This window comes from Staurois parvus, unplaced genomic scaffold (assembly GCF_062004578.1).
Source record: "Staurois parvus isolate SC_StPar_1 unplaced genomic scaffold, SC_StPar_1.0 ptg000179l, whole genome shotgun sequence".
NCBI lineage: Eukaryota > Metazoa > Chordata > Amphibia > Anura > Ranidae > Staurois > Staurois parvus.
In genome coordinates, this window is record NW_028317975.1 from 4,280,673 (window position 1) to 4,294,836 (window position 14,164).

General features: G+C 48.0%; 1 protein-coding gene across 2 annotated transcripts in view; it reads right to left on the reverse strand.

Annotated features, from left to right (window-relative positions):
- Nucleotides 1–11,186: 11,186 nt before the first annotated feature.
- Nucleotides 11,187–14,164, reverse strand: part of LOC149462255 (glycophorin-C-like) — a 45,502-nt gene continuing 42,524 nt past the window's right edge. For both annotated transcript variants that reach the window (XM_089677191.1, XM_089677192.1), the window contains one exon: nt 11,187–12,225. In XM_089677191.1, coding sequence (XP_089533317.1) covers nt 12,029–12,225 — 197 coding nt within the window. In that variant the 3' untranslated portion in view covers nt 11,187–12,028. The remainder of the gene's footprint in view (nt 12,226–14,164) is intronic.

The window sequence follows — 14,164 nt, forward strand, 5'->3', positions numbered from 1 at the left end:
TGAGTTTGGGCAAGGACACAGGGGCCCCATGATCCCCTCTTGTCCGGGGGGCCCCATGAGTTGTCAGTCCGCCCCTGGGTGGGTGTCAGTTTGGGGGAGTGGGTGTTCCTAGGAAGACTACATTCACATACAGACACAATAATGTCACACTATTGCGCCGCAATGGCGAGCATTGCACCTGGTTGCAGCGCAGCCCCATCAAACTCAATGGGCGAGTGGAGCTCTGGAACCCGACTTAAAAATTCTGCAGCCAAAAAGCAAGGCATGGCGACCAAGACATGTCTACAGCTCAGTCTGGCTGCATTGCAACTGTTCAAGTGGGCAGCTGGGGGGCAGTAAAACTGGAACACAACCCGCCTGTTTTTATAGCCCTTTGGGGCACAGAAAGAGAGAGAGAGAGGGCACAGAAATTGTAAGAAAATTAAAATGGTAAAAAAATAATAAAGAATATAAAACAAAAATAAAAAAAAAATACACCAGTGGTGGAACTACCAGGGTGGCCAAGGTCGCATTTGTGACCGGGCCGTGGAATTCCACCACCAGGCTCGGAGGGAAGGGCCCCAGCCAGGGGTCAGGTGGGCCCTTCATAGTTTCTTGCACCGGGGCCCTGAAGGTTCTAGTTACACCTCTGGTCTCACACCTCTTCTGGCGCTCCACTCTTTGGCGCAAATGCACTTCAAATTGTCACTTCTGAGGGGAACTGAAGCATTTTCTATTTGGCGCATTTCTTATAAAATGCCGCACGGCTCTTCCACTCTAACCTTCCTATTGCACTTTGGCGCAATGCTGGTCTGATCGGCGCACACCTCTTTCTGAGGCTCTGGCGCTCTAATGTTCCTATTAGGCACGATGCTGTTCTAACCGGCGTGCGCATCTCTGCAGAAAACTGGCGCTGGAATTCGGATTGATGGTGTTCCAACTGGCGCTCTGGGAAAAAATCTACCAAGGTAACATCTTCCATGGAGACTTACCAAATGACAGTATTATTATTATTATTATTTTTATTATTTTATTATTATTATACAGTATTTATAAAGCGCCAATAGTTCACTCAGCGCTGTACGTTACAAAGGGGGACAGAACATGTGACAGAACAATACCAATACAATGCAGAACATGAGGGGATCGAGGGCCCTGCTCCTTGGAGCTTACAATCTAGGAGGAGGGGATGGTGGTACAGGAGGAGATAGCTGTGGGGGATGGAGTGGTAGGAAGAGTGGAGGAGGTCGGCAGGTTAGCAGGGGGTGGGGTAGGCTTCCCTGAAGAGATGGGTTTTCAGGGTGCGCCTAAAGGAGAGGAGAGTAGGTGATAATCTGATGGGTTGGGGCAGGGAGTTCCAGAGGATGGGTGACACCCTGGAGAAGTCCTGGAGACAGGCATGGGAGGAGGAGACCAGGGAACTATAGAGAAGGAGGTCTAGTGAGGAGCGGAGTGTGCGTGTTGGGCGGTACTTGGATATTAGGTCAGTGATGTAGTTCGGGGCAGTATGGTGGATGGCTTTGTACGTCAGTGTTAGCATTTGAATTTGATCCGTTGCGCAATCGGAAGCCAGTGGAGGGATTGGCAGAGGGGGGTGGCGGAAACGGAGTGGAGGCCAGTGGAGGGATTGGCAGAGGGAGTTGGCGGATACTGAGTGGGGGCCAGTGGAGGGATTGGCAGAGGGGGGTGGTGGAGATGGAGCGGTTGGAAAGGTGAATGAGTCTGGCAGCCGTATTCAGGATGGACTGAAGCGGGGATAGCCAGCGGCGAGGCAGGCCAGTGAGGAGGGAGTTGCAGTAGTCGAGTCGTGATATGATGAGGGAGTGGATGAGCTGTTTAGTGGTTTCTGGGGTTAGGAACGTGCGGATTTTGGCGATGTTGCGGAGGTGGAGTCTGCACGAGTTTGTTAAAGATTGGACTTGGGGCTGGAAGGATAGGTTGGAGTCCAGAATGACACCAAGTACTCTGACCTGCGGGGCGGGTTTGATGGTGGCGTTGTTGGATGTGATGGAGAAGTCAATGGGGGGTGGGGTCCAGGCTGAGGGGGTGAGGTGGGGGGTTGAGAGATAGATTTGTGTGTCGTCGGCATAGAGGTGGTAGTTGAAGCCGTGAGAGTGTATGAGTTGGCCAAGGGAGGAGGTGTAGATGGAGAAGAGAAGGGGCCCGAGGATAGAGCCTTGAGGGACCCCAACAGAGAGGGGGAGGTAGTACCATTATAGGTAACGCTGAAAGAGCGTTGTGACAGGTAGGATGAGAGCCAGGAGAGAGCGGAATCTCTGAGGCCGAGGGAGTGTCGTTTTTTGAGGAGGAGGGGGTGGTCACTAATATCCTGATCTGAAGAATTTCTTCAAAAGAATATAATTGACTCCAGTAGTGAAATTATTCCTATTGAAGATATTCTTCAACAACTCAAAGTGGTTGTGAATCTCCATATACCCAGTGCAGGGACTGGCCTCAGGTGATACGTAGAGATGAAACAACTCCTCCGACATACGTTGTACCTGTTTATCTGAATCCTTCTCTTCTCTACATCCATTCAAAGCTTTATAAAGTCTGAGAGTTCTGAAGTGCTCAGTGAGGAAAGTTCTGAGAGCTGATTGGAGGGGAAGAGACACACCCCCTTCCACACAGGAACAGAGCTGGGACTGTCAATCAGCTGGAGGTCCCTCCCCTGCCACCATTTTTCTCTTAAAGCGGAGTTCCAGTTGGACTGTGAAAAAATAAAAATAAAAACTGTAGCTGCTGATTTTTAAAAAACAGCCACTCACCTGTCCCACGATCAGTCATTGTGGGCACCCGACTGCACCCGACTGTAACAGTTTGTGGCTTCACAGCTGGGTGCCCACAGCGCATGCGTGAGAAGCGCTGTGCTTTGTGAATGGCCCCGTAGTCTTCTGGGACCTGTCCCAGAAGACAGAGAGGGAGGGGGAGGACAGGGGCAGACTGACCATTTGGAAACTTGGGCACTGCCTGAGGGCCCTGGGTCAGTAGGGGGCCCCATTAGATGCCCCTGGTACCTTTTTCATAGGCTTTTTTGAGTTTGGGCAAGGACTCAGGGGCCCCATGATCCCCTATTGCCCGGGGGCCCCATGAGTTGTCAGGGGAGGACAACTTCTGCTTCCAATCGCCTAGGTGATCGCAGGGGAAGTAGGAGCGGGTACCTGTCAAATTTGGGTACCCGCTCCCCAAAGGTACCAATCCATAATGGGGAGCGGGGGACAAAGACTTAAAGCAGAACTTCCCCTTTTGGGTGGAGCTCCACTTTAAGGTCAGAACAACCCATCAGAAGTGATTCATGCTGATAGCAGATGAATGAAGCAGCAGACAGAAATTACACTTGGGGGTTGATTTAGTAAAGGCAAATAGACTGTGCACTTTGCAAGTGCAGTTGCTCCAGAGCTTAGTAAATGAGCAGAAGTTCTGCTGACTTCCATCATCCAATCATATTCAAGCAAAAGTTCATTTTCCTTGCACGTGATTGGGTATTCCTTACAAAGTCCATCTTTATCACATTTACAAAGCTCTTGAGCAACTCCACCTTGTATGGTGCGTAGTCTATTTGCCTTTAGTACATCAAACCCTTAGTGCTCTTAATTGAGACAAGTACACAGTTCAGAGGGATATGCTTTGTTCATATTTCATGTCTGAAGTTTACAACCACTTTAACAGCTTCCCATCCACCCTTTAGTGGTAATACTGCTAGAGGGCAGCAGGGGTGCGCAAAATCACATATATATACATTATTCTGCAATTCCTGGTAGGGGGCGTATGTGAGCCATGCATGCGCCCTACCCACACCGCTAGTCGTAGCCTCGGCTGTCAATCACCGGGTACCGGAACTCTGTGATTGAGGAGCATTACTGACAGGGGGAGAGAACTGTAAGTAAACAATACAGATCTCTCCCCTGTCAGCTCCTGCATACTGCATTGAAGAGCCATACAAAGCAGTGTGCTTACAGTGAAATACACAGACACAGCACATAATGTAAAATGGCACACGGCACACAGTTAACCCTTTGATCGCCCCAGATGTTAACCCCTTCCTGCCCAGTGCCATTAGTACAGTGTCAGTGCTTTTTATTAGCACTGATCACTGTATTGGTGTCACTGGAGATGTCAGTGACACCAAGTCAGTTACCCTCCAGTGTCAGAATGTCCGCTGCAGTCCCACAGTCCTGCTGTAAGTCGCTGATTGGCACCATTACTAGTAAAAAAAAAATATCTATACCGCCATTTATAGACGCTATAACTTTCCTGTAAACCAATTAATTTACACGTATTGGGATTTTTTTTTAGCAAAGACATGTCGCAGAATACATTCTGGCCTAAATTTGATTTTTTACAATTTTTTTACTGGACATGTGTAATAGCAAAAAGTAAAAATATTGTGTTTTTTTTTTTTCAAAATTGTCGGCCTTTTTTTTATAGCGCAAAAAATAAAAAACACACAGGCAATCAAATACCACCGAAAGAAAGCTCAAATCGTAGGGAAAAAAAGGACATAAATTTAATTTGGGTGCGGTGTTGCTGCGCAATTGTCAGTTAAAGTAACACAGCGCCATATTGTAAAAAATGGCCTGGTCAGGAAGGGGGGGAAATCCTCTGGAGGGCGAGGGGTTAAGCCTAATGAAAGACTTTTTAACTACTTCCCGTCCACTCTATAGCGGAAATACTGCTACAGGGCGGCACGGGTGTGCAAAATCACGTGTGTATATATATATATATACAGTTGTGCTCAAAAGTTTGCATACCCTAACAGAAATTGTGAAATTTTGCCATTGATATAGAAAATATGACTGATCATGCCAAAAAATGCTCTTTTATTGAAGGATGATGATTATTTGAAGCCATTTATTATCAAAAGTCTAATGAAAGACTTTTTAACAGACTGGTGTTAATAGAGCCTTGGAGTTTATTTATTTATTTAAAAAAAAATCCTGCCTACATGTGACAAACATTCGTTTTTGTTTTAATATAAATATCTCCTAAGATTGTCAGCGCCATCATGCATTTTTCCTGAAATACCTCAATCGGGAAAATACCACATTATGGTCACTAGATGGTGTTGTCAATGGCATAAAATACTCAGACTTAAAATTTTTTTTTTTTTTTGGCGGCTGTGCAAATGTTTTTTTTTTACATTCATATAATTTTTTTTTTTAAATAAATTGACTGCTTGGCAATGCACTGTATTGCGCAGATTTGCTGGTTCGTCAGCTGTCAGGATTATCTAATGAAGTGAACACTTAATGGATCAGAGGAGTAGCATGACAGCCAGGAAACCAGCATTTTCAGAGGAGAACGTTCAAGACTCCGCACTTCATTAGATACATTAGGTTTCAGAAGATAAATGACAGTGATTGCCATAATTTCTGGGGTAGAAGTGTGAAAAATGAAAACTTTGTAGAAGTGAATTCTGCCAGGACCGTCGCCTTTGCCCCCCCCCCCCACCCCCGGGGTTTATTTATTTATTCCCGGTACTTATATAGCGCCGTCAATTTACGCAGTGCCAGTGCCAGTAACTGAAATATTACCTTTGAGTTGACTAGCCCCATAATTAAGTTATGGGAATCCCAAAAGGCAAATGCTCGGATCAGTCCCTTGTTTATTTATCATTACTTTTATTTCAGGAACTAACATAGTGTCGTCAATGTACCCAGCGCTTTACATATATATTGTACATTCACATCAGTCCCTAACCCCTAAGGGGTGTACAATCTGAGGTCCCTAACTCACATTCATACATACACATACTAGGGACAATTTAAACAGGAGCCAATTAACCTACCAACATGTCTTTGGAGTGTGGGGGGAAACCGGAGTACCCGGAGGAAACCCGTGCAGGCACAGGGAGAACATGCAAACTCCAGGCAGGTGATGCCGTGGTTGGGATTCAAACCAATGACCCGAGTACTGCCAGGCAGAAGTGCAAACCATTTAGCCACTGTGGGGTTGCATAACATCACTATGACCGGTACCTTGCTGTGTACATTACTGGCACAATCTCACCGAGAGTTGACTGTAGGCCTCACAAGATCCTCCACCCTCTAAATGTGCGATGTTTGCAGAGCCACTAGTGACTCGGTGGTTTGCGCCCCCTTCACATCTTTCCACAGAGTTCCAGGAAAAAGCTCTGGCTATATATTTCCACTTATAATGACCTCCCGCAGAAAAGAAGTCATCCTGGTCAGTAATTACCAGATAAACCCAGCAAAGGAGTGCAGTGGGTGCAGCAAGAAAAAGGAGGGGACAGGTCAGAGGAAGACACTTATACAGCAACAAACTAAGGGAGGAAAGAGAGAGGAATGGAGCACAGAAAAAAGGGAAGGGAGGAAGGAAGATAAATATTAAGGGGGAAGGGAAGGGGAAGGGTAGAGGAACAGGAGGGGGAAAGGAAAAGATGAGGAGAGGAGAGAGAAGAAGAGTGGAGAGGAGAAAAGAGGAGGGAAGGAGAGGGGAGAGGAGAGGAAAGAGAGAGGAGAGGAGAGTAAAAGGCAAGGAGAAGAGAAGAGAGGAGATGGAAGGAAAAGGCAAGGTGTGGAAAGGAGGAGTAGAGGAGGGGAGAGGAGGGGAGAGAAAGGGAGGGGAGGGGAGAGGAGAGGAAAGAAAGAGGAGAGTAAAGGCAAATGCGAGGAGAGGAAAGGAAAATGAAAAGAGAGGAGAGGAAAGGAAAAGGAGAAGAGAGGAAAGGAAAAGGAGATGAGAGGAAAGGAAAAGGAGATGAGAGGAGAGGAAGAGGAGAGGAGAGTATGGGAGCGGAAGGGAGAGGGGAAGGGAGGGGAAGAGAGGGGAGGGGAGAGGAGGAGAGACGAGAGGAGAGGAAAGAGAGAGGGGAGTAAAGGCAAATGCGAGGAGAGGAAAGGAAAATGAGAAGAGAGGAGAGGAAAGCAAAAGGAGAAGAGAGGAAAGGAAAAGGAGATGAGAGGAAAGGAAAAGGAGATGAGAGGAAGAGGAGAGTAAGGGAGCGGAAGGGAGAGGAGAGGGGAAGAGAGGGGAGGGGAGAGGAGGGGAGACGAGAGGAGAGAAAAGATGAGAGGAGAGGAGAGAGAGAGGGGAGTAAAGGAAAATTTGAGGAGAGGAAGGGAGAGGAGAGGAGAGAAAGGGAAGGGAGGGGAGAGGAGAAGAAAGACAGAGGAGAGTAAAGGAAAATGTGAGGAAAGGAGATGAGAGGACAGGAGAGGAGAAGAGAGGAGAGGAGAGAAGAGAAAAAGGAAGTGTATACAGTATAAGGATGGGTAAGGTGAAGAAGAGGAAAAGGAAAGGGAAGTAGAGGAAAAGTAATACAGAGAAGGGAGATGGGAGAAAGAAAAGGTAAGGGGGAAAGGAACAGGAGAGGAAAGATGGGGGAAAAGTGGAAGAAATGAGATGAAGGAGAGGAAAGGGAAGGGAAGGACAGAGAAAAGGAACAGAAAGGAAAGTGAAGAGGAAAGGGAGAGAAGAGAAAAGGAAAGCAAAGGTGTTAAAAGGAAAAAGAAAAGGAAAGCAAAGGAGTACAAAGAAAAGGTAAGAGGAAAGGAGAAAGGACAGTAAAGGGCAGAAGAGGAGAGAAAGTAAAGTAAAAGGAAGACAAGTGACGGGATATAAAGCAAAGAAGGAAGGTAGGAAAGGAAGATGGATCTGCTCGGATCCTGGAGGTGACTACATTGATGATTCCTCTGGCATGGTATTAAACATTTCTGACTTTTGTACTCATTTTCCAGTATTATAAGTGGAGTCACTTTTCCCTGCCATCCCCTGATCTCAGCATTTTCCATGGCACATAAACCACTTCTTCTGAATATACAGCACCATTTATCTCTAGCTCCGTACTCCGGGTGATTGGCTGTAATCATTCTCATTGCTACAATGGGGTGGAAATATTCCTTCACTAAAGACTCTATGAAATGGTTAAGCTTGGCTCATTATTGCAAATCTATAAAAGTCTGAATTGTGATATCATCCGGCCTGTTAAGCTGCCTGACCTTTTCCAGCACAGAAAACATTGATTTAAGGTTATAAACATTAACAATCGGCGTACAATTCCACCATTAATGGAGCCGTACGGATGTGGCTCAACTCTTCCATTGCCAGGAATATCAGAATTCAATGACAATTTTCTTTCATCGAGTATAATGTTCATTCCTGCATTTAACAGCTAAAACTACTTTTTCGGTTTGTGGGATGAAAATGTTTCCAAACTCCATCCACCCCAATATGTAATCAGCAATCCATGGAAGGGAGGTCGGTAATGAGGTTGGACTCTCTATATAGGACACCCTATCCCCAATGTAGATCGATAATGCTGATCTTACCACCCCAGCCATTACACCCATCACAGAGAGAGGATGGAGGAGTATGGCTGTGGAATGGGTGAAGCCTCCTGGAGGACTCTAAGACTAGTTCCCCATCAGGTCCATTACTCTTGTGATTGACAGCGGGTGGCAGTGGTTGGATTCCATAGCTGATATTCAGCCCAATAGCAGCTTTGGAAACCATCCACTTGCCATCTGCTGACATTCACAAGGGTGATGGTCCTGATGGGGAATGTTGTGTGCTGTAACCGAGGACTCCATCCTGACTATCACGGAAGCATGCATCAACCATCCGCACTGACTAACGTCCTTATTTATGGCCTCGCGCACACTGAAGCCGTCAAACACCCCTTTTACTGGTCTTTGATCCTTTTTTTTTCCTGCCCCCTATCCCTGTGAGTAGGTATTGCTGTATCACGCATTTCACAGAGCCTGCCTCCTGAGAGGAGGAGTCCCAGGAGGTGGCGTCAGTACAGGAATCAGCAAGGTGCCATGGGATATGTAGTCCTCAGAAATGAAGGAGAAGCTGCAAAGCATGTTGGGAATCCTGGAAGTTGTGGAGATTTTTCAAGTCATCTTATATTGGATTGTCAGATATAACTGTTGTTTGTATTGTTGTTACAATTCTGAGGTTCTGGAATGAAACTGTATGCTGTGACCAGAGATTTCCTTCAATGTAGTTTTTAACCTCTTCGTGCCGGCCACATGCAAATGTGCGGCCTCCTGGCGTCTGGGCCTTGACGCCGAGCGGCCGCACATTTGCATGCAATCAAGAAAAACATATATGCTGAGATCGCGCACCCTGTGCGCTCCCAGCACACATGTCCGGTACTCACTTCTCTTTCGATCGGGACCTTTCCCAATCATGTGACCGCTGTGACAGCGAATCACGGTGGTCACATGACCCTAAAACCCGGCCCCGCTTTTGAAACCCTTAAAGGGCCGGGATGCGCCACCACCAAGTGGTTAAAGATGCAGGGAGGGGGTGAAAGTGTCCGGTATTGAAGTGGTTAAAGCGGATCTGCACCTGAACCACCCTGTTTTTTTTTTCACCCTTGTTCACCTTTAGGTGGTATCTGCAGATTTCAGCTACTCACCCATCCAGTGGATCCAGCGTTGTCCTGCTGAGCTCCTCTCATGGCCACAGCTCTGTCCAGCGCAGCCATGTTCTTCCTGATTCAGTGGACGGGCCTCTCATTGACCCGCCGAAAGGCCCACCCCCTCCTCCTTTCCTCTATTGCGTGCTATTTCTCTATGGAAGGCTCTATTTATTAATTTATTTATTTCAGGTACTTATATAGCTATATCATTACTTTTATTTCAGGAACTAACATAGTGTCGTCAATGTATCCAGCACTTTACATATATATTGTACGTTCACATCAGTCCCTAACCCTCAAGGGGTGTATAATCTAAGGTCCCTAACTCACATTCATACATACACATACTAGGGCCAATTTAGACAGGATCCACTTCACCTACCAGCATGTCTTTGGAGTGTGGGAGGAAACCCACACAGGCACAGGGAGAACATGCAAACTACAGGCAGGTGGTGCCGTGGTTGGGATTTGAACCAACAACCCAGGCGGAAGTGCTAACCACTTAGCCACTGTACTGCCCTTAGTCTTCATAGGGCCAATTTACACAGGATCCAATTATCCTACCAGCATGTCTTTGGAGTTTGGGAGGAAACTGGAGTACACGAAGGAAACCCACGCAGGCACAGGGAGAACATGCAAACTCCAGACAGATGGTGATGTGGCTGGGATCATATGTGTGACATATATGTGACATGCACAGGGACGGACTGACAACTCATGGGGCACTCGGGCAATAGGGGATCATGGGGCCCCTGTGCCCAAACTCAAAAAAGCCTATGAAAAAGGTACAAGAGGCATCTCATGGGGCCCTATACTGACCCCGGGCCTTCGGGCAGTGCCCGAGTTTCCAAATGGTCAGTCCGCCCCTGGACATGCATATCCCAAGAGGGACAGCGGGCAGTGTGCACGTCATTCCCCTAAGGCGAATGAGGTGCATGTGGAGGCGGAGCCAGACATTTTTTATAAAAAAAGGTAAACAAAAAGAAAAAAAAAACATTGCAATACATGTTGAGTGGAGGAGGAGAGGTGGAGTGGAGGGAAACAGTGGAAGAGGGTGAAAGTCCTGAAACTTTTCTTGCGCCGAGGATGTCAGGTTTCATGTACACGAGCAGCTGCTAAACTCGAGTTCAGGCGCTTTTGGCATTTTTTTGCCGAAGCTCCTAAACTCAACTCCATAAGACCTCAGTAACACTGGGTGCGACTTGGCATGCGATGTGCATGCCATGCGACTTGCAAATTGCATGCCAAGTCGCCCCCTACTGTTCGCAATTACAGCGGTCATATTGGTGCAGTTCGGACTTGGATCCCTATACATATTCAGGCTGTTTAGTCTGTTCTTCCTCCCACTATAATTCTAGAATCCTCTAGAATACAGGGGGAAGAAATCAGAGCAGCAGCCTGTGGGACACTGAGCAGCCCTGAACAATCAACTGTTGCTCCACTGATTACAACTCAATTTACCAGAAACCTTCACTAATCTATGAGGGTGCTACATGTGAAAGGGTGAACTTATATTTTAGGTGAAATTTATTTTTTAATGAAACGACCTCCCATAGAGGTAAATAGAGGGGACCAGGGGTTGGGGGGGGGGAGTGTTTGATGGGGAGGGTGTTAATTTACCTTTTCATTTTTTTGTGAAAAGGTGAACTTACACTTGAAGTCACTCCGCTCATCCCTAGTAGGAACCACTGAGAAGAGATCTTAGGGCCAGCGTCCCCAAGTGATGCCCAATACTAGTAGGTGCCAATAACTGAAATATCACCTTTGAGTTGACTGGCCCCTTAATTAGGTTCTGGGAATCCCAAAAGGCAAATGCTCGGATCAATCCCTTGTTTATTTATTATTACTTTTAGTTCAGGTACTTATATGGTGTCGTCAATGTACCCGGCGCTTTACATATATAATGTACATTCACATCAGTCCCTAACCCCCAAGGGGCATACAGTCTAATGTCTCTAACTCACATTCATGCATACACATACTATGGACAATTTAGACAGGATCCAATTCACCTACCAGCATGTCTTTGGAGTGTGGGAGGAAACCCACACAGGCACAGGGAGAACATGCAAACTACAGGCAGGTGGTGCCGTGGTTGGGATTTGAACCAACAACCCAGGCGGAAGTGCTAGCCACTTAGCCACTGTACTGCCCTTAGTCTTCAGCCTCATAGTTCTGGACCATAGTACAAGGTGTGACAAATTAATTCCCGGAATGCCCGCAGCATAGCCTCATGGTGGTGAGTCACACAGCCAATCGCACTCTAGCGTATTGTGACATGTTCTAACTCGCACTCTCCTGGGTCACAGACCAACTGATTAACCACTTATATATATTCTATCCAGGTCATGGTATATCTAGTAGTAGTTGGTCACATTTATCTGGACTTGTTCTGTAATGTTAAAGTCATTGCAAAGCTGCTCCATGCCACTTCTTCAGTTCTAATGAGTCATTTCAGTCAAATCGTTAAAGTACTGTCAAGCCAGATGTTGGTTGTCCAAAAACAGGATGGGAGGCATGCCTTTAGTGGAACCCCTCCCCCCCTTCCCCATTCTAGTTACATAATCCACATGTAAACTGGAATATAAAAGCATGTTGGTGGTGATCCCCCAAGACACAATGGGACTTTGATGGCGGTGAGGACGATTCTCCATCCTCTCAGATAAAATATTCTTTCTTCGACTCGTCTGCAGACTCCTGCAACGACGGGTCGTTTTTTAGGGCTGCGTCGGCGCTCTCAGCAAATTCCGTGCCTTTGGCCTCGTTGGTGAAATAAGTCCCCTGGTGTCTACATGTGTAACGGAGCACCACGACGATGAGGATCACGAGGACCGCGATCACAGCGATGACGACACCTAAAAAAGGGGACATAGATAGGATTTCAAGCTAAGCTCCAGGTATACAGCTACTGTATATACACAGATAAAATATAGATACAGCTGTGATTCAAACATTTCCCTTCCCTGGCAGAAATGGTGACATTTTGGCATTGATATTGAAAATATGATGGATCGTGCCTAAAATCTGTATTTTATTTAACCACTTCATGTCCGGACACTTTCCCCCCCTTCCAGTCCGGACACTTTCACCCCCTTCCAGTCCGGACACTTTCACCCCCTTCCAGTCCGGACACTTTCACCCCCTTCCAGTCCGGACACTTTCCCCTCCTTCCAGTCTGGACACTTTCACCCCCTTCCAGTCCGGACACTTTCCCCCCCTTCCAGTCCGGACACTCCCCCCCTTCCAGTCCGGACACTTTCCCCTCCTTCTAGTCCGGACACTTTCCCCCCCCCTTCCAGTCCAGACACTCCCCCCCTTCCAGTCCGGACACTTTCCCCTCCTTCCAGTCCGGACACTTTCCCCCCCTTCCAGTCCAGACACTTTCCCCTCCTTCCAGTCCGGACACTTTTACCCCCTTCCAGTCTGGACACTTTCACCCCCTTCCAGTCCGGACACTTTCCCCTCCTTCCAGTCCGGACACTTCCCCTCCTTCCAGTCCGGACACTTTCCCCTCCTTCCAGTCCGGACACTTTCCCCCCCTTCCAGTCCGGACACTTTCCCCTCCTTCCAGTCCGGACACTTTCCCCTCCTTCCAGTCCGGACACTTTCCCCTCCTTCCAGTCCGGACACTTCCCTCCCCTTCCAGTCCGGACACTTTCCCCTCCTTCCAATCCGGACACTTTCCCCCCCCTTCCAGTCTGGACACTTTCCCCCCCTTCCAGTCCGGACACTTTTACCCCCTTCCAGTCTGGACACTTTCCCCCCGGACACTTTCACTTCCTTCCAATCCGGACACTTTTACCCCCTTCCAGTCCGGACACTTTCCCCCCTTCCAGTCCAGACACTTTCCCTTCCTTCCAGTCCGGACACTTTCCCCTCCTTCCAGTCCGGACACTTTCCCCCCTTTCCAGTCCGGACACTTTCCCCTCCTTCCACTCCGGACACTTTTACCCCCTTCCAGTCCGGACACTTTCCCCTCCTTCCAGTCCGGACACTTTCCCCTCCTTCCAGTCCGGACACTTTCCCCCCCTTCCAGTCCGGACACTTTCCCCCCCTTCCAGTCCGGACACTTTCCCCCCCTTCCAGTCTGGACACTTTCCCCTCCTTCCAGTCCGGACACTTTCCCCCCCTTCCAGTCCAGACACTTTCCCCTCCTTCCTGTCTGGACATTTTTACCCCCTTCCAGTCTGGACACTTTCCCCCCCTTCCAGTCCGGACACTTTCCCCTCCTTCCAGTCCGGACACTTTCCCCTCCTTCCAGTCCGGACACTTTCCCCCCTTCCAGTCCGGACACTTTCCCCCCCTTCCAGTCCGGACACTTTCCCCCCCTTCCAGTCCGGACACTTCCCCTCCTTCCAGTCCGGACACTTTCCCCTCCTTCCAGTCCGGACACTTTCCCCCCCTTCCAGTCCAGACACTTTCCCCTCCTTCCTGTCCGGACATTTTTACCCCCTTCCAGTCCGGACACTTTCCCCCCCTTCCAGTCTGGACACTTTCCCCCCCTTCCAGTCCAGACACTTTCCCCTCCTTCCTGTCCGGACACTTTCCCCCCCTTCCAGTCTGGACACTTTCACCCCCTTCCAGTCCGGACACTTTTACCCCCTTCCAGTCCGGACACTTTTACCCCCTTCCAGTCCGGACACTTTTACCCCCTTTCTGTCCAGGCCAATTTTCAGCTTTCAGTGCTATCACACTTTGAATGACAACACTGTACCCATATGACATTTTTATCATTTTTGAGACAGATAAAACTTTTTTTGGTGGTATTTACTCACCACCGGGATTTTAAATTTT